At 38.9% G+C, this 21,433-nt stretch overlaps 1 protein-coding gene across 5 annotated transcripts in view; it reads right to left on the minus strand.

Moving 5' to 3' along the window:
* SLC7A11 (solute carrier family 7 member 11) overlaps positions 1–21,433 on the minus strand; it is a 209,666-nt gene that overhangs the window by 94,073 nt on the left and 94,160 nt on the right. Inside the window, exon 12 of one of the 5 annotated variants that reach the window (XM_061142358.1) lies at positions 9,098–9,492. The exons of 3 other annotated variants lie outside the window; for them this stretch is intronic. In XM_061142358.1, the coding sequence (XP_060998341.1) occupies positions 9,407–9,492 (86 nt within the window). In that variant the 3' untranslated portion in view covers positions 9,098–9,406. Of the gene's footprint in view, positions 1–9,097; positions 9,493–12,005; positions 12,137–21,433 lie in introns of those variants that run through there. One more of the 5 variants, XM_061142357.1, reaches the window with a different exon arrangement.

Raw genomic sequence — 21,433 nt, forward strand, 5'->3', positions numbered from 1 at the left:
GATATTTGTCCCAGCAATCTTGATTCCAGCTTGTGCTTCATCAAGCCCAGCGTTTCTCATGATGTACTCTGCATATAAGTTAAATAAGCAGGGTGACAATATACAGCCTTGACGTACTCCTTTTCCTACTTGGAACCAGTCTGTTCCATGTCCAGCAGTAACTTTTTCTTCCTGACCTGCATACAGATTTCTCAAGAGGCAGGTCAGGTGGTCTGGTATTCCCATCTCCTTCAGAATTTTCCACAGTTTCTTGTGATCCACACAGTCGAAGGCTTTGGCGTAGTCAATAAAGCAGAAACAGATGTTTTTCTGGAACTCTCTTGCTTTTTCGATGATCCAGCAGATGACGACAATTTGATCTCTGGTTCCTCTGCGTTTTCTAAATCCAGCTTGAACATCTGGAAGTTCATGGTTCACATATTGCTGAAGCCTGGCTTGGAGAATTTTGAGCATTACTTTGCTAGCATGTGAGATGAGTGCAATTATGTAGTAGTTTGAGCATTCTTTGACATTGCCTTTCTTTGGGATTGGAGTGAAAATGGATGTTTTCCAGTCCCGTGGCCACTGCTGAGTTTTCCAAATTTGCTGGCATATTGAGTGTAGCACTTTCACAGCATCATCTTTTAGTATTTGAAATAGCTCAACTGGAATTCTATCACCTCCACTAGCTTTGTTCGTAGTGATGCTTTCTATGTCCACTTGATTTTGCACTCTAGGATGTCTGGCTCTAGGTGAGTGATCACACCATTGTGATTATCTGGGTCATGAAGATCTTTTTGTATAGTTCTTCTGTGTATTCTTGCCGCCTCTTCTTAATATCTTCTGCTTCTGTTAGGTCCATACCATTTCTGTCCTTTATCGAACTCGTATTTGCCTGAAATGTCCCTTGGTATCTCTAATTTTCTTGAAGAGATCTCTAGTCTTTCCCATTCTGTTGTTTTCCTCTATTTCTTTGCACTGATCACTGAGCAAGGCTTTCTTATCTCTCCTGGCTATTCTTTGTAACTCTGCATTCAAATGGGTATATTTTTCCTTTTCTCCTTTGCCTTTAGCTTCTGTTCTTTTCACAGCTATTTGTAAGGCCTCCTCAGAGAGCCATTTTGCTTTTTTGCATTTTTTTTTTCCTTTGGGATGGTCTTGATCCCTGTCTCCTGTATACTCTTTAATTAAATTGTTTTGGAAAATAAGTTTATTGCATTTTTTCCTAAATGTAAAAGCAATAATGTGCTTATTGTAAAATAAATGTTTAGAAAATATAGAAAACTAAGAAAAAATTAAAGATACAAAAACTCATTTAATACCACAAATCAGAGGAAAATCACTACATTTTAGAGAGAAACTACTCTGGGCTTAAGCTGAAAAGTTCTGGAGCTAAAGTGCTGAACTGGAAATTTCTTTCTGTTTCGATACCAAATCCCTAACAGTGGTCACATGTTTCAAATATTCAATGGAAGGAAAGGCCACCATTACAGAAAGAAGCAGAAAGAAAAATGTTTAGGATATTCACAGAGAATAGTTACCTCATTTTTTACTAAAAGCTAACTAGTTCCATCCCCATTCCACTCACTCATCTTACCTGATTATAGCAAAAATAATTCAAAAGGGAGAGTAAATATACATGGTCTAACAACTATGAGAAAAAGGATGCTCCAGGCTACTGACATCGCCAGCCCACTCCATCTCAGCACACAGAAAGCCCCTATCCATTTTCACCTGGAAGATAATGTCTCTGACTTTGAGCAAATCCTCTCCTAAAGGCCCACTGAGTAGAATATTCCTACCTCTTCTTGAATAAGGAGTCAGAATGTTATGTGAGGAAATAATATTTGAACTCCTTTGAGAGTCCAAAACCATAATACAAAATAAGACATGAGTATGGGTAATTAACAGGGAGCAGCAGCAATTAATTAACAATGAAATAGTGGACTTCCCATGTGGCTCATTGGTAAAGAATTCATCTGCCAATGCAGGAGAGGCGGGTTCAATTCCTGGGTTGGGAATATCCCCTGGAGAAGGGAAAGGCAACCCACTCCAGTATTCTTACCTGGAGAATTCTAGGGACAGAGAAGCCTGGCTGGGCTACAGTCCATGGAATAGCAAAAGTGCTGGACATGCCTCAGTGACTTCACCACCACCAGAACAAAGTGGCAAGTTATTTAGTGTGAGACAGTGGAGGGGATGACAGCTGAGGGTCACTTGCTGTGAGAGCCAACGTTACTCCTTCCCTTCTTTAAGTGTCCCTCTTGGGGGGATGCTTCCACTTCCCCCCTCTGCTGAACCTGAACTTCCTCTGGCCAAACAAATGTGCGGCAAGTGCTGTGAGTTAATGAGATGCAGAGGTTTCAGAGCCTATGTGTTTTGCCATGCCTCTTTACTCATTCCAGATAGCTATGGTTCCATCACCTTAAGTTCTAAGGGAAATAAAAGGAACAGAGAACTAACCAGTGCAGGATCTAGCATGAGAAAAATAAACATGCCAGTTATAAGTTAATAGGATTTATGTGTTGTTTTATGCATAATAACCTATTCTGATGGATATACGCCGAGTACCAAAGATTTCACCTCAGAGATGAGAGATGTAATTTCATCTGAGATGAGATGACACCAACAAGGAGGAGTACAGCAAACACAGCTGTGAGAACTGAACTGCGAAAGAGATTTGTTTTTTAATATAAGAGTGAAAGGGAAATTTCTGGAAGCTGCATAGACTCAATTTTTTCCACTATGTATTTGATTTTGAGTCATATGTTGATTTTACCCAATACAATACCCTGAACACTTCTCATGTTTTGAACATTTGGGGAAAGCAACATTTTTAATGCTTATCTATCTCACTTATTTACTTATTGCACCACTGACATTATCTATTATATGCCATTTCAATACTATAAAAACATCATTATCTTGATACTCAAGTTTTGAATATGCAATTTTATAACCTTAGTTGACTATGAATTTTACTTATTTAAAATCTTTTTTGTACTGTCTCTTATATTAGATTATAGCTCCTTATATGTACATTTTGTTTATTATTTTCTCTTAATTTCCCTTGATACTTATTCCAGTAAATTACACAGAGCTAATACATGCAGTCATTATAACTAGCCAATTAACCGAATAGTGCTATGAACATGCTTTTCTCTGATTCTTATGGAGATAACTAACAGGATGGTGGGATGTTTTCTTAACAATAGTTTATGTAAGGGTGATATAACAGCATAAACTTTTATATTTACTTGTAGTAAGGCTAATTCCAATTTTATTATATTCTACTTTTCATATAGATGGTCAGGTTCTCATTAAAGTTCCTTAGAAGACAATTTAAGAAAAATAGCAAAAGCCAATACTTTAATATATCCAAATTTCTATTTCGGTTCTTATTCAATAATTAAAAGCTATTAAACGCGGTAAGATGTTACAAAATCAAGTTCATGGCTGATTCAAATGTGAAACAGATAAGTATGTGAATGAAAGAAAAACTAAAGTCTTTACAACTAATCATCCATAGATGATAAACATTCACGCAGACAATTTAAATATCCCAGAAGGGAGAGAAGGAAAAGAACTAAGCGTCACTCAAATTATCATGTATGCTATACAATTAGATTCTAAATTCACCAAATGTAATGTATTGATAAGATACAGTAGGGTGATAGTTGAGAATGATAGCCAAAATTCTGACTTGAGCAACAAGGTGATACCATTCTCTAAGAAGGGGAAATCTAGGTTGAGGGGCTGAGTTGAAGGGCAAAATTCTCAAATAATTATGGACATGTGGGAAAATGTGAGACCTGGTGTCTAATGTGTATATACACAATTATCCATTTGTCAGATTGGTGGTAATTTCCTACACTTATAAACCTGGTTGGTACAGTATCTAATCCTATTCATTAGCTATTAATAGTTATGTCCTGTGATTTAAACTTACAAGAGGACAGAAAAGCAGTGGAAAAATAGCAAAATGTTTTACTAAGGCAGTAAAGTAGAGAAAATAAATGCTTACACAATAATATGCTTTAACTCATTTGGAGTAAGTGCTGGTCATTAAATATAGTCAAAACAGTTACCATGCTGTGAATTACAGGGTCTTAAAAATTCCTTTAACTGATACTTGACTTGTTAGAGTATAATGGTGGGTGGAGAGAGGCGTATCACAATAAATAATTGAGTGCAAATTCTAGGCCTGTCAGCAATGATTTCTTATGTATTATTTTCACTTAAACAGTGAAAGAAATGACAAAGGCATAAATAGAATGAAAGCCAACTTAATGAAGTCTCTTTTACACAGCTCAGCAATGCTGAATCTAAACCAGTTTTCAGGCAGGGCAATTTTGGCACTAGAATCAGATCTCATGACTGGTTTCCTGGGATCAAAACTGAGATGCACTTCTAGCATTGTGTTTATTAGAATGAGCCAAAATGGTTAATATCTTCATATCATCTGCTTTTTGCATTTTTTCAAATTGATGGTGTCTGCAATATCCTTTTAAATTTACAAGACTTTTACTGTAGTAGAGACAGGCTTCTCTGGTGGCTCAGATGATGAAGTATCTGCCTGCAATGCAGGACACCCAGGTTCAATCCCTGAGTTGGGAAGATCCCCTGGAGAAGAAAATAGCAAACCACTCCAGTATTCTTGCCTGGAGAATCCCATGGACAGAAGAGCCTGGCGGGTTACAGCCCATAGGATTGTAAAGAGTAGGACATGACTGAGCGACCAACACCACCACCAGAGATGTGCTGCAGATTAGTATATACTAAATTGCTTCAGAGTTTTGAGTGCAGCAGTAAATCTACATGAAGAAACACTACAGACTTTCAAAAGCTAATAGGTCTCCAATACAAGTCAGTCTACTTTTAGCTTCTAAGAGTGTCTATCTGAATTGCCACTGATCCAAATTTACATCATCACTACAAAATCAAAGCAAGTCACAGACGTAAAGAACAATCCTATGGCACCAAGCGGGAAAAGGGGGGGGGGGGCGGTGGAGGAGTGGGGATAAACTGAGAGATTGGGATTGACACATATGAACTATTGATACTGTGTATAAAATAGATAACTAATGAGAACCTACTATATAACACAGGGAACTCTATTCTATGCTTTGTGGTAACCTAAGCAGGAAGGAAATTCAAAAAAGAGAGGATATATGTACGTGTATAGCTGACTGACTTTGTTGTACAGGAGAAACTAACATGCCATTGTAACAAACTATACTCCAAAGAAATTCCTTTTCAAAAAAAGCAAGTCAAAGATTATACTGTATTGACTTTCCAAATACTTAAAATTGTCTAGAAACAAACTTTGCTTCCAGAAAGTCAGTCAGTTCTGGATATTAATGCATTCATTCAACCATTTTATTGAGAAGGTATTTAATGTCAGGTATCAGGTCAATACTAATATAATCAAAATATTAAGTGTACCTTCCCCATCTCTCTTTGAGACCTAGATATATGACCTGAATTGTGAATTTTAAACACCCATGGCTGATTTATGTGAATGTATGGCAAAACCACCACAATATTGTAAAGTAATTAGCCTCCAATTAAAATAAAAATAAAATTAAAATAAATAAATAAAATATTGGGAAAGTCAAGCCTTTCTCACAACTGATGTTTCCAGAGCCCTATTTTATCTTGAAGTCATCTGCTTGCACACCCATCCATTTGTGAAACTTAGGACTTCTAATGGAAGATACACACATGCAGTGGTGGCTCAGTGGTAAAGAATCCGCCTGCCAATGCAGTAGCCACAGGAGACACAAGTTCGATCCCTGGGTTGGGAAAACCCTCTGGAGGAGTAAACAGCAACTCTCTCCAGCACTACTGCCTGAAAAATCCCATAGACAAATGAGCCTGGTGGGGTAGACAGTCCAAGGGGTCGCAAAGAGGCAGACACGACAGAAGCAACTGAGCAGGCATTCCCACACATGCACACCTGGCTATTTCTCAAGTTTAATGATGCTCTTAAACAATGTACTCCTGTACTCCTGGGGCTTCCCTGGTGGGCCTGGGGCTGAGTCGCCACACTTCCAATCCAGGGGGCCTGGGTTCAACCTCTGGTCAGGAGATCCCAAGTGCAGCAACTAAGAGTTTGCATGCCACAAATAAAGATCCCTCAAACCACAACTAAGACCAGCCAAATAAATATTTTAAAAAATGTTGTACTCGCGAGTATGAAATTAACATGGCAGAATGTACAGCCTTCTCCCAGCTCTCTAGTTCCCTGTGTCTCTCCACTAAAACTCTCTTCTCTTCCTCCACTCTCCTCCATCTCTCAAGACCTAAAGGGCAGTGTGCTCCGAGTTCAGGCAGATCTTGCTTCAACAGGGTTTGGACAGAACAGATCCAGGGACACCCCTTGTTTCATTCTCTGACCACCCTCCAACCATTTCTCCAGTTGGAACCTTTGGAATCAGCCGCTCAGCTGTTCTCCGCTACCTCGACCAACCAATTTCTTTTTTTTTTTTTTCTTTTTTGAGCTTAAAATTCCTTATTACTTATCAACCATGAGCTCTTGGATTCCTCAGACTTATTCCAATGAGGCGGAGGCTGTCGTCAGCCTGGTCAACGCGCTTGTGCGTGCCTCCTACACTTACCTTTCTCTGAGCTTCTTTTTCGACCTCCACAACGTGGCTCCGGAGGGCTTGGGCCACTTTTTTTTCCCCCCACAAAACGGCGGAGGAGCAGCAAGAGGGAGTCACATCTCTCTTCAAGTGCAAATCAGTGCTGTAGCTGCTCCCTCCCCTTCCAGATTTTGCTGAAGCCTTCTCAAGATGAGTGGGGTGAAACCCAGCACACCGTGGAAGTCCCGTGCTCAGAGAACAACCTGAAACACCCTTGTGGATCGCACGTCCCAGGTTCTGCCCTTGCAGACCCCTACCTCTGTGACTGCCGGGAGAGCCACGCCCTAGAGGAGCAGATGAAACTTATCAAGAAGATGACGACCAGCTAACCAATCTCTGCAGGCTGGCTGTTTCTCAGGCTGGGCTGGGCGAGGATCTCGTGGAAACTCTCACCTGTAAGAAGGACTAGCAGCTTCGGAAGCCCACCAGCCTTTGGCGGGGCCCTTTTGGTGTCAGGGCTTTTATCTGAAGGCCCTCTCTGCAATCACTAGTTGGATTTTTAACCACCCTGAAATTCTCTCCCAAACCTTGGGCCAAATGGAAACAATAAAGCTTTTTGCAGCAAAAAATAAATAAAAGACCTAAGCAAATTCTTTCCCCAGATGCATGCCTGATATTTCTGCCTTATTTTATAGAAATATTCTAAGTCAAACACAAGCCTCTCTCTAGAGAGTCTGTTAAGTTGTATGTTCCAGTAAAATCTCTAATTTAAAGAGCAAGATTGTTGAATATAACTCATTTCAATGAAGGAAATGTTCAATATTCATCTTGTCCATAGAAGATCCATATGTGACTACTGAACATCTTAAGTGTAGCTAGGACAAGTAAGGACCTGAAGTTTCATTTAATTTTCATTAACTAATGTTCAAATAACCACATGTGACTAGAGGCTACTATATGGAACAGCACCACTTTAGAGCAAGTAACTTCTGCCAAGCATTCAAGTACTAGCTTAATAATCAGGGTTGTATTAGCAACTAAGTCAGTAAGTGTGTCTTTATAGACCTCATTTTATTCACATTAAATATTTTAATCTCTTAATGGGGGGGGGGGGGGAAACCAAGGACTGATTTGATGAATTAGACTCACCTGAATCAGAGTTTCAAACTTTGAAAGTGAAAATGTTAATCACTCAATCCTGTCTGACTCTTTGTGACCCTGCCAGGCTCCTCTGTCCATGGAATTCTCTGGGAAGAATACTGGAGTGGGCTGCCGTTTCCTTCTCCAGGGGATTTTCCCAACCTAGGGACTGAAGCCAGTCTCCAGCATTGAAGGCAGACATTTTACCATCTGAGTCTTTTGAGTTTCAAGTCAGTGTATGAAACAAGCAAAACAAAGATGTCTAGAAGCCCTCCTACAGCTTCCCTGGTGTTTTCTTGCCACATCAGAATAGCTTCCAGCCCTGATTAACATGAGATCACTAATAATATGTGTCCCTATACTACCTACACAGAAGGGATCTATTTTAATTGTGAAATAACTTCATTTTATACCAAATACCATAACATTTCCTGAAAGGTGATGCCCACACATCCACAGATCTCATTCCCCCAAATTCACAGACTCCCATAAGCAATCATGGACAGACCAGGTGCATCTGCTCACAGCATTTCATAGATAGAAGACTCTCGAAATACTAAATACCATTAGTGCATTTCCCAGCAGTTTTGTAATTAGGATGTTTATAAGAAGACTGCTGGGTCACCTTTGCTCTTCCTTGGAGGCATTTTCCAAGTAAAGGAAGAGAATGGATCGAAGACCTGATGCTTACACATTCGCTTCCTACTCAAGAAACTGTGTTCACTGATGCTCTGCTGAATCTTAACTTAATGTGCATCCAACAGTTAGGCAGCTATGGTGAGAATGTATTACTGGTTTAGCATCATCAAAGATGTAGTTCTATATTTGGTTCAAGTCCAAAAATATTAGGAGGGCACTGAAAATGAACTCTTACTATCAGCTGCAGGTTACCTATAGTATGGAAATCTAGAGTTTTAATGTCTAATATAGAAGCCACTAGTCACATGTTGAGTCCTTGAATGTGACTAGTTCAAATTGAAATGTACTGTGAGTACAAAATGCACACCAGTTTTTAAAGAATTAGCATTTTAAAAACGAATGTGACATATTTCATTAATACTTTTACATTAATTACATGTTTAAGTGAAAATATTGTGGATATATTTGGTTAAATAAATTATTAAAACAAATTCTACTATTTATTTTTATTTTTTTTAATGTGACTATAGGAACATTTTAAATTACCTATGTGGGCTTGTCTTTTGCAATTCACATTATATTTCTATTGGGCACCCCTGGTCTAAAATATCCTAATTCAAATATACTTTTTTTTTTGGTTAAAGTTCAAAGCCTCTTTTTGATCTCTACAAATTCCAAGATATTACATTTCCATGGCACTTCTGCCAAATACTTCCTGTACACACACTATCTCTGTTTGGCTCTATACCAGCTCAGCCCAAAATTCATAACCTTTATTAGTTGTTGATTTAAAGGAAAGGATTTACAAGTATAGAAATGTTATTGACAATTTATGGGCCGGAATTGTATCTTAAGATCTCCTGCATTCTCTTTGCATGCTTCCTTTTTCTTTTTATTCTTTGTTCATTCTTCCTTTTCTTCTCCTCTCTCCTCAGGAACAAAACAATCTATCTCTCTTTCTCCCACAAAGCAGTTTAGCAGGCATGGTATTTTGTTTAAGCATGCTTTTGAGGTCTGTCTCTTTACCTGAAGACAGGCAAAATTTCTCCCCAGGATAAAGTCTAGGGAATGCTTTTTTTCTTCAGCTTTTTATTCTTGCAATACAAAGATGAAAGCCACTGGGGAGATTTTGAAGTGTGTTCATAATCTAGAGGAGGATACAGAGAAGTAAAACAAAAATGAAAATGGAATATGAAAAGAGCCACAATCAAGCTTTGCATAAGACGCTATGAGACTATAGGGAACTAACAACACGAATCGTTAATTACACAGATTGACAAAAGCAATTGCAGCTGCATCATTTTGGCTGCATTCACCCTATGCTCTAGCCAAACAACTATGTGGTATTCAGCATTCACTCTACCCCAAATTCTCTACTCTGGAGACTTTCGTATTTTAATACAATTTTATAACAAACACCCTCATTTAAATAAAACCCTATGGGAAAGATGTGAACCTATGACTCAAATAAAAGCACAGTCATTTTTATTTTGGTGACAGGTGTGGGGTCCCACTTATTCACTCCTCTTTGCTATTGTGAAATAGGGTAACCCCTAGTGGGACTTTGAGGAGTACAGTGTAAAAACTATTTCTCTGTTGCCCTGGCTCCTGAGACATTCTCTTCAGCAATTTTCTAACAAAACCTTTTCAGTCAGAGTTGAGGGCTTCTCTTCCAAACATCCCTAAAGTCAGCTTCCTGTTGTTCTTCCCACCCTCAATTTCTTCCGATGTGTTTTCGTCCAACATGGCCTCCACTCTGCTGTCTAAAGGCTGAAAACATCCAAATCTAGACTTCCAACACAATTTTCATCCAGGTTTCAGGTTCCGATAGCAACATGCCTGCTAGATAACTAGATATCTCCTATTGGCTTGAAGTTCCACAGGTACCTCCACCTCTACCTGCTCTGCACTGCACATGTGAATGACAATTCACATAACCTGAACAATTCTTCCTCCAGTATATGCCATCCCAGTTGATGGCACCTCTTAAAGTCGGCTAAGTTAAACAGCTAGGAGTGTTTTACTTTCTCTTTCACTTATTCCACACCATCTTCATAAATCACTGCTATTGCTAAGTCACTTCAGTCATGTCTGATTCTGTGCGACCCCATCCCTGGGATTCTCCAGGCAAGAACACTGGAGTGGGGTGCCATTTCCTTCTCCAATGCATGAAAGTGAAAAGTGAAAGTGAAGTCGCTTAGTCGTGTCCGACTCTTCGCGACCATGGACTGCAGCCAACCAGGCTCCTCCGTCCATGGGATTCTCCAGGCAAGAGTACTGAAGTGGGGTGCCATTGCCTTCCCCACATAAATTACTAAGTCCTCCTAAATATTTTTTCAACTTGTCCCTTGTGGTAGACAGAATAATAATCCATCAAAAATGTTTCCATCTTTATCCCTCATACCTATTCATACATGGTAAAAGGAACTTTGGAAAGGGGAGTCAGGTAAGGATTTGTGAGATGAGGATAATAATATAAGATAGTATTATCTGTGTGAGTCAATCCCAATGTGAGTCATTATAAGAGGGAGACAGGAGGGTCACAGTCAGAGATGTGATGACAAAAACAGAAGTCAGAGTGACACACGGGAGAGAAAATGAACCAAGGAATGCAGGAAATCTGGAAAAGGCAAAGCAGCAGATTCCCCCCTAAAGCAACCAGAAGGAACACAGTTTTGCTGATACCTTGATTTTAGCCACCTAAGATCTATTTCAGACTTCTGACCTCCGAAGAAGTAAGGTAATACATTTGTATTGTTTTAAGCCATTTAAATATGTGCGTGGGTGCTAAGTTGCTTCAGTCACATCTGACTCTTTGTGACCCTGTGGACTGTAGCTCACCAGGGTCCCCTGTCCATGGGATTCTCCAGGCAAGAATACTGGAGTGGGTTGCCATGCCCTCCTCCAGCAGATCTTCCTGACCCAGGGATTGAACTTGCATCTCTTATGTCCCCTGCATTGGTGGGTGGGTTCCTTACCACTAACGCCACCTGGGAAGCCCCCATTTAACTATGTAGTAATTTCTTAGCACTACTTTATTACAGCAATAGGAAATCAATACATCCCTTTATCTCAGTCTCAATGTCCACAGTTCTGGTTTAGTTCTTGACATGTCTTGTAAAATAAACTGTCAGGACCAATTTATTGTGATTCTTCTTACATGCTAGAATCTAGTCTCTACCCACTATGGGGTTTTGTGAAACTTCCCCCAAGGAATCGTATAAAGATGGTTCACCAATGTTATGTGTCGTCCCATACGACCTTTGCTTACTTCTCCAGCTTTACGCTTCTATACCTCCCACAAACACCACTTGAGGTCCTATAGTAGAGAAAAACAAACTTGATTCCATATTGGATCTCTTCCTTATTCCTAACTCTAACGCTTGCTTTCTGTTGCCTGTGCTGAGTCATGCTGGGCCAGCTCCTTTTGTAAAGGAATGTTACCTAAAGCCTGAAACGTACAGAATGGCCCCATTCTCAAGGCTCTGATCTTTAAAGGTATAACACTTTTCCATTGGTATAGAGATAAAAAGTTGCAGACAGAGAATAACATAGAAACCCCTTGACCTGACCCGTGTGGACAGCTGCAAGAAAAAAGGGTTCCCAAAATAAGGAGTTTGCAACAACCAGCCACACTCCCTCCCCTTTTTGTATAAAATATGCCTGAATTCTAACTTAGGTAAAGATGATTCTTTGGAACACTAACCTGCCACCTTCCTGGTCTGTCTGCTTTCCAGATAAAGTCGCTATTCCTTTCCCCAACAGTTTGTCTTTTGATTTACTGGCCTGTCCTGTGGTGAGAAACACAAGCTTGGAGTCTATCATGATCCCCGTGCACTCTGAACAGTTTCTTCCTCCATGGCATTACACACATTGCACCCACCAGCTAGAATGCTTTCCACAATCCCAACCCTCACATTCCCTCTTTGCCTGGTTAACCTTTAATGCCAGGTTTATTCATCACCCCTCCAGGATCTCATCTCTATTCTCTTTAGGTGGGATTTGGTTTTACTCTTAAAGACTCCCATAAGCCCCCATGCATGCCTCTATCCAGCCTTTATAACACTGTCTTAAATTTGTTTATGGGTCTCTTTTTCACTGTTAATTACTTGAGAAAAACAGTACACAACAGTCAACTACAGAACACAGTAGTTGCTTTTATATGTTGAATAAATTAAATTATTCCATTAAACTACACAATATTGTACATCTATACAAAGACTAGTTTCTAACAAAGGGATGGAAATAATTTAACAGCAAATTGGAATATTGAGAAACTGTGATAGAAACATATGTCACCAGTGAGAGAAATTTTAATGCATGTTATAAAACACCACAACTCATTCTGTTATTTATAACCTGGAAAATCCATCTAAGATAGGAAATGGTGTATAAAACAACCCAGGGTTGCAATGGTAAGTTTCTAGTTTAAGAGTACGAATTACCCTTGCATTGGTATGATGCAGATAAAACTCATATTTGCTCAATGAAGGAAAAAGATTTTATAAGATAAAAAGTAATTTAAAATTCATATTCATATTGGAACTCAAATGAAAGTCTCTGGAATGATCTCCCTTTACCATATTTATCTTATTATATAGCTGAAAGGTTAATAAGCCTGGCTCAAGGCTTCTTTTTGTTGCTTCATTTAGTATGGAGTTAAATTGTGGAGACTATCTTATGATTCATGCGATATTAGTATTTGAAAATTATACTACCTGGAAACTTCAGATGATTGGGTCAAAAATTTGACCAGGCAAGCTGAGAAGTGAGAAAGTTTGTTCTATGTTTCATTTTTCTCTGAAACCTAGAAAACAGGATTGAATTCCCTGGATAATGAAGCAGAAGATTTCAGTAATCCACAAATGAAATGGACTTCTCTTGCTATTATGGCAAACTAACCATCTTTATTCTTCTTTATGTTTTACTTTGTCTTTTATGGATGACAGATGCATAAATAACTAAAAAATTGGTGGTAATTTATAACATGCATTGATATTTCATTGGTACAAACATTTCTATCACAGATCCTCAGTATCAATTGAATTTCCTAAAACAACTCTCTACCACTGGACAAGGAAATGGCAACCCATTCCAGTATTCTTGCCTCGGAAATCCCATGGACAGAGGAGCTTGAGGGGCTGCAATCCTTGGGATCTCAAAGAACTGGACACAATTTATGGACTAAACAGCAACAACAATCATTCTGAAAACTGATTTGAATGGAACACATTCTTATTGCATTACTGCAGTTAATTTTTTCAAAACTATTACCTTTAAAAAAAATACTATTAAGCAGTTTCTCAGTTCATGACCCATCATCTTGATCAACATGTGCAATACCTCTCCTGGTCTTGTTGCTGTTATGCTGTTGTTATTATTGTTATTTTCCCCCTTTATCTGCATCTCCATGCTCCTTGCCTTCCAAATTTCCCTCCTAAATGCTTTAACTGTCATGGAAAATTGCTGGCTTGTCTGTGCTCTTCATTATCATGTAGTTGTAAGCATTCTAGAAATTTTTTAACCTAAGAGTACAGATTTATAGACTTTTTAAAGCTATACTTTTCTTTTTAATTTCTAATTTTACTATATTATCATTATCATCTCCAAGATACTGATTCCTTGACCTTTAGGTGGTTTTCATTGGATTCCAACAGAAACTAAATTTCTGTGGGTGGTACATGGAAGTTCAAAATAATATTTGTTTATTGGTATTAAATACACACATATGTATATACAATTTTATACATCAACATATAATTTACATGTAATTAATTGTAGAAATATAATTACTATTTTCAAACATTCTATAGCTTCATGTCTTATGTGTTTGATATAAACAATTTCTGAGGAAGTGTTAAAAATTTCCAATTAAAATTTGCAGTTCATCCAAATCTCCCTGTCATCCTATCCACTGCTCACCCCCACTTCACCCCTACTAAAAAAATTTCTGAAACCAAGAAACTAAAAGAAACACGGAACTGTTAATTAGAAGTAGAATCATTTTTACTAGCTATAGGCTCGGGGTAGGATTGTGGAAATCAGGTCTATAATTTGAGTTGAATTGTTTTACTATTTGCAGGATTTTCTGGTGGTAAGAGAACCTGGCAAATTACACTTCCACTCTTAACATCTTCCCACAGCTGGATAATGTATTCTCCAGGTGAGTATCAGCACACCCTGTGACCATAAGTATCGCAAAGAACCAGTAGTACTATCATCAATCCTTCCCACTATCAGTCCTTTTACCAATGGAGGTTTCCTGCATTTTTTCCCAGTAAGCAAATTCAATAATTATGAACAGACTAAAAATAAAACACTTGGTGGCTGGAGAATATGAATAATTTTTAAATGTTTTTATTTAAAGACATCTGAAATGTTCCAGACACTTACTGTGTGATTTTGGATGCTTTGGACTTGATTCTAGCTTGCCTTCTTTTTTCCTAAGAGTGAGGACCTCCAAATGTTGTCGTGAGGATAAATAAGTTAGTGTATAGTGCTTAAATAGTGCTAAAGGCAGGTAATATGCATTTGCTAAGCATTAGCTATTTTTATCTTGCTGGTTGCATTTCACTCTTCTTAGTCTTTCTAACTTCTGGATTTATTCATGTTTTACATGAATGTGTCTGTGTATGTGTGGTATGTGTGTGATATAGAGGAAACATTTTATAGTGAGTGCAGCCTCTGAGAATTCTTCCTCCTCTAAAATATGTACCCATTCAGTTGTACAGGAACCTGAAAACTATAACTGGATTCTGTTTGGGGTTAAAATTTATTACCTGACTAAAAGATCTGAGAGTTCATCTGAGTTTTTCTCTTGATTGGAAGATGTGTGTAAACTCAGGCACTGGATACAGAAGGACAGTACAGGGAAAAATAGAAGTAGAACAGAGTCACACAGAGATGGAGATAAGAAATGGAGAGAATGTTTCCCAGCTTCCTGTAGCTCTCTGTTCCAGGCCTGGGGCCCTCTCTGAGGCCAGACCACATTCCTGACAAACGGTTCTTCAAGGTATGGCTATAACCATACATCCCATTCCCACTTTTGCTTCATTACTTGAACTGGTTTCTGTTACCTGAATCTAATAAAGTCTAAGTAATAGTCACAACAACCTGATTGAGGCTGAAACACGTCCATTAAGGCTGAAAAATGCCCATTAAGGCTGAAAATTGTGTTTTTGATGGATCAGAAGATGAAACAGTAATCACTGTTGGACATCTTTTCTTTAATCACATTCCTGAAACCACAAAGGCTAGAATAGCTGTCAACTTGATCAAAATATGGAAAAAATAGAGAATGACATCAATGGAAGTATTCTGAAACTACAACACATCGTGTCGTCATGCAAAATAGACAGCCATCTCAGATCCGCAGTCTTACTAGGGGCCCTCTGTCCTTTTCCCACTTAATTCCCTTGCCTGGCTCCATTTCCTACCCATCTCAGGCAAGTTTATTCCATGGGGCTACACTCTTCTCTTTTTACACTCTCTACAATGGAAATCCGCCAAGTTGTATTTCTGCAATGGAAATCCATCAAGTTGGGATTTCTGCAATGGAAATCCATCAAGTTGGGATTTCTGCAATGGAAATCCATCATCTTCAACTGCCAATTTTATTTACCCATTTAATCAAAAACTATTTGTTGGGCAATTAATATCTTCAAGGTACCATGATTGTCAGATTATAGATACAAAATACATGTTTTCTGAACCCATGAATGTCCATTTCTATACAGAGCACATCTAAAGTATTGGGGTGAGAAAAAGAAGTGGTTCTTTCCCATAACTGATACTTACTCCCATGTAGAAACCACGATTTCAGGGAGACACTCTTAGCCTCATTCTAGAAAAGTAGTGCCCTAATCTTACTGGTGAGTTTGGAAGGAAAATAAAAAAGAAGCTGACTATACATCTTTTCTTTCTTGGGAGCCATCCTGGCCTCAGAGGGCATTAATTCTGCTGTGCTGCTTCATGTCTTAAGTTTTCCAGGGTCAGAGACCCAAAGCAAAAGGTGTGAAATGGTACAAGACTGCCTGCAAGGGAGTGAGGAAATCTTTCTAACTCCAGAGTTCAATGGTAGAAAGCCCACTTGCCCTTAGCTATGAGTCGTATTCTTCTATATTAGCTGCATCAACAATAAAGGTGATCTTTTATTCTATCTGCTTTAAAATTTCCACTTACAGCTTAACTGATTTATAATTCAAAGAGGGAAGAGAGGTGTTAAGTATAAGCCTTCCCAAGAATATTAACAATGCGTATCTAAATCCTCTCCTCTCACCTGAGTTCTTGACTGTTGATCAGGGGATGTGTCCAGATGGAATTATCACTACCTCAAATTTAGCACTTCACAAATGAAAATGTGTTCTAATCTCCAATCAGCTCAAAAAAGGAAATCAGAAGTTTGCCACCAAACATATCTGTTCAGGCACGTGCTCCCTTATTTGTTTATTTAGCTCAATCAGGTTGGACTTCCCTGATGGCTCAACAGATAAAGTATCTGCCTGGAATGCAGGAGACACCGGAGACCCAAGTTCAATCCCTGGATCCGGGAGATCCCCTGGAGAAGGAACTGGCAACCACTCCAGTACTTTTGCCTGAAAACTTCCATGGACATAGGAGACTGGTGGGCTACAATCCAATGGGTGGCAAAGAGCTGGACAGGACAGCACAGCACAGGCTTGACACCATGGAGTCACCTATGACCCCTGCTCCTCTGAATCCTCCAAAGTAAGTCAGGCAAAAAGATTTCACTTTTTTGCTAAATTTCTTATTCATCTGCCCTTTTATCTCCAATCCCAATCTAGACTTCTTCATGCCTGTTTATTGCAAAAACTCTTCAGCTAGATTTTGCTGAACCCAGATTTGTCTTCACAAACTCTAGCAGAGCTGACAACTTTGCCCAATTGCTACTTTGACCATATGATTCCCTTCAGAAATGCCTTCAGTGGCTTCCATCCTCAGATCACACTCATTTTCCTGATCTAAAGGTGCTGCCATAAGTGACCAGGATACAGTCAACTTCTCTGTATTTACCATCCTCAATTCTACTTGGACTTAACTCCTTTATGAACCAAAGGCAGAGTATCCTTTTAATACATGCCTTTCATCAAATTGTAAACCACATACACACATCATTCAAGTCAACATCTACTCTACAAACAATCTCCTTCAAATGTTTAAGGACTAATGCAAAGTCTAACACACATTTTTCAGTTAATCCCATAATGTATTCAATTATGTGTCCCTGTGGTTTATTACAGATTCTTATTTATCCAAGCTGAATTTGTGTGAGATTCAGCTGAAGAATCATGATACATTCCCATACCATAAAGTTCATTGTAAATCATAGAGTAGATATGAAATAAATATTTAATGACTGATTGACTTATAAATATAAGAAAGTAATTGTTTTCAACCTAAGAGATGATTTGATCCAACATTTAGGAACTTAAGAGTGATTTAAGTAGTAATCAGAGTTTCTACTCTGATCTTTTTGACTTTGTTGCTCGAGGCAAGCATTTTAGCTATTTTGGACTCATTTTCTTAATCCAAAAATGGAAGTAAGACTTGTCATCTGTCTTATTCATAGAAAGTGTTGAGGAGTATCCTAGTCAATGCAAAGCACATGGCTAATACAAAGTTTAATAAAAATGATAAATAACATCTATTATGAAATTGAACCATTGTTCAATTTCTTCTGCCCTTTCAGTCCTTTGATTCAATATTCTCTCGCTGGAATCTGAGAGCTGTGATTTGAGAAAGCGCTTTACTAATAATCATAGACTTTCCACATTAACCTTTTCTTATCATTAGCCACACCTGGATGATATCAAATTATTCTTTTAAGGAAATCAATATATCACTATAAATACAGAGAAACATCTGGTAATGGGACTTCAGGTTAGGGAGACTTGGGTATGGAAAAACTGCATCTGAGCAAAATGGAGAAATGGATGGTTCCTGACTTCAGTTCCCCTCATAGAAAGAGTGACTATCACTGCACACAGATAAGATGCCTTTGTGAAGATCCCAGAACGTGGGGATGAAGCTGAAGCACACACCTGGACCACAAAAGTCAAGGAAAAACACACTAAAAGGGTAAGGACACTTGTTTCCTTTTGGCCATATCTCCCCTGCCCCAGGCCAGCATGCTGCCACACCCAGGAGGTCCCCTCCCCCACGGCCTTGGCCTATAATTTCTCCAGGGCAAAAAGGAGGGCCCAAGGCAGATACCCAGCTTCTCCAGCATGCAGAAAGCTTCCCAGGAAATCCTCTAAGGTATTTCCTCATGGGATTTACCTGGGGAACAGCTAGAAGTAGGTGGAGGAGCTTATAGATCTTGACAGACAACTTTCTGCTGGTAGTGACGCTTGATCTTAGATTCCAGCCAGCGGCTCTGTCCATCTGTAGACCCAAGTCGGTGGCCCTGTCTGGCCAGAGAGCTTAGTAGGAAGTTTTGCTGTGTTTCAGTCCAAACAGACTGAAACAGCCAGTAGGCTGTCCCAGTGGCAGAGCCCATTCTGTACACGTGTCTAGACAGTGAAGCAAGTCTGTGGCTCCACTCAGCTGCTAGACATAGCCTCCAGCCCTGCCTGACCAGCAAGCCCAGCCAGAGACCTTGAGCAGCTGTGATGCTCACCCTGGAACCCAGCTGAGGCAGAGAGCCAAGCTGGCTGCCCCACCCAACCACAGAACATAACTTCCAGTCCCATGGCATGGCCTGGGAGCCCAAAGCATGACCCTAGGCATTCCCATGTTGAGCCCACACTGCCAGCTAAAGGCTGAACACAGCCATCTTCCTCTTCTAGGCTCCACGTGCCCCGGGAACTTGGACAGCCGCCCCTGCAGATCATAGACCCCAGCACCACCCAACTGCAGGGTACAGCTGGAGGCCCTGCTCCGCCAGGGATCCCAGCCAGAGACCTAGACTAAGAGTGAATTGCAGCCAGCAGACTGCGTGATTACAGACTGCAGCCAGGATTGAACACAGGGTCCTACCAGGGGCACCATCCAGCTGGGGGGGGCACAGCCTGATGAATACACATTCGATTATTGTGAATACTAGCAAATGAAATTCAACATTAAAAGGATTGTACACAATGACCACGTGCGATTTATTTCAAGGATTATAAAGATGGTATAATATATGCAAATCAATAAATAGGATTCATCACATTAATAGAAGGAAAGATTAAAATCATGATTTTCTCAATAGTTGAGGAAAAGGCATCTGACAAAACAGAATACCATTTAATGATAAAAAACTCTTGATAGATTGGGTATAGAAGGAATATACCTCAACATACACATGCACGGCAAGCCAAACAGCTAACATCATATTTAATGGTGAAAGGTTGAACGGTTTTGCTCTAAAATAAGGAACAAGAGTGCCTACTCTCACCACTCCCATTCAACATAGTACTAAAAGTCCTAGCCAGAGCAATTAGGCAAGAAAGAGAAATAAAAGGAGTCCAAATCAGAAAGGAAGAAGTAAAATTGTTTTTGTTTGTCGATGACATGATTATATATTTAGTAAACTCAAATACTCCAACAAAAACTCTTAGACAAATACTTTCTGATCTCACTAATATGTAGAATTTAAAAAGTCAAATTCATAGAAAGCAGGTTGATGTCTACCAAGGACTGAAGGGTGGTGGTAATGGGGAGATGGCCAAAAGCTACACATTTTCTGTTATAAAATGAATACATTCTGCACATGTAATATACAACATGGTGACTGTAGTTAAGAATACTGTACTGTACACTTGAAATTTGCTAAGAGAATAGATCCCATATGTTGTTACCACAGAAAAAAGTGGTTGCTGTTTGAGGTGAAGGATGTGTTAACTAACCTTAATGTGGTAATCATTTCATAATATGTAGCAAATCATCACATTGTACTAAACTTACACAATATTTGTCAATTGTATCTCAACAAAGCTGGGGGAAAAAACGGTACCAGAGAACTCCATATTTTCCATGGATCTGTTCTTTAAGTAATCTCAAATACTTTTTGTCACTTTATTTCCCAATTGCTTAAATAAAATTCTTGTTCTCTTGTTGGAAGAGTCACTTTTCATCAATTGTAGATTATGAAGAGTGGAAAAAAAAAACTACTAAACATTCTCCTCCATATTTCTCCAGAACCAGAAAAATTTCAATATTTATCATACTGACATTTCTCATATTAACCCATTAGAGTCAAATGAATGAACTTTTACCTGTGAGACAATGATTCTGTTGTAGTAGGTCATTCAAGGTAGACTTTTGTTTAATGTTTTCATTTGGACAAAAAATAAATTTAGAAGTTAAGAAGAGATGTAAATTCATAGCACCAGAGAGACTGTCTCTCAAAAAATATTACAATCTTCCTAGAGATGATAGTTGATGAGGTTCAACATTGTAGATCAGATGTGATCTGACTTGGAAGAGAGAGGGGGAAACATGCTAAGGAGAGCCAACAATAAAATTCCTGGGAAAAGAAATTTATCTCATTTGTTGATTACACATTCCTGTAGTTACTTTCTCTTTCAATATTATATGTTGAGCCTATTGTACTTTACAAATACTTCTGGCAGTGTGAACTAATTAGATAAAATATAAGAATAATAAGAAAGTGGTAAAAACTCTTTTACTACTGAAATAATTATATTTAGAAGTTTTGCAAAACGGTAAAATTGGAAATTTTGATAAGGTTCAATGTTCACGTCACATGTGAATTTCATTTGTCTCTACCATCTCCATCATACTGCGTAAAGACCACAATTTTGAACATTGCCTAATAAGTCCTCTGCAACTACTCTTCTTCCAAAGTACATTATGAATTTGTGTTGTGCTCTAGGAACACTGATCTTGCATCTATTTCCTTTAACAAATGTTGCTTGTTTTTGGCTCAGGGCCTTTATCACACAGTCTACTTTGCCTATAACCCTCCTCATCCCACTTCCACTTTACCGTGTTAATGAGCACCCATCCTTCAATATCAATTCATATCATATCATTAGGAAAGCCTTCCTCAACCTCCTAGACCAGACCATATTAGAGTATACTGCATTCTAGCATTTGAGATTTACCCTAATTCTTAACAA

This window comes from Dama dama, chromosome 5 (genome assembly GCF_033118175.1).
Source record: "Dama dama isolate Ldn47 chromosome 5, ASM3311817v1, whole genome shotgun sequence".
In the NCBI taxonomy this organism is placed as follows: domain Eukaryota; kingdom Metazoa; phylum Chordata; class Mammalia; order Artiodactyla; family Cervidae; genus Dama; species Dama dama.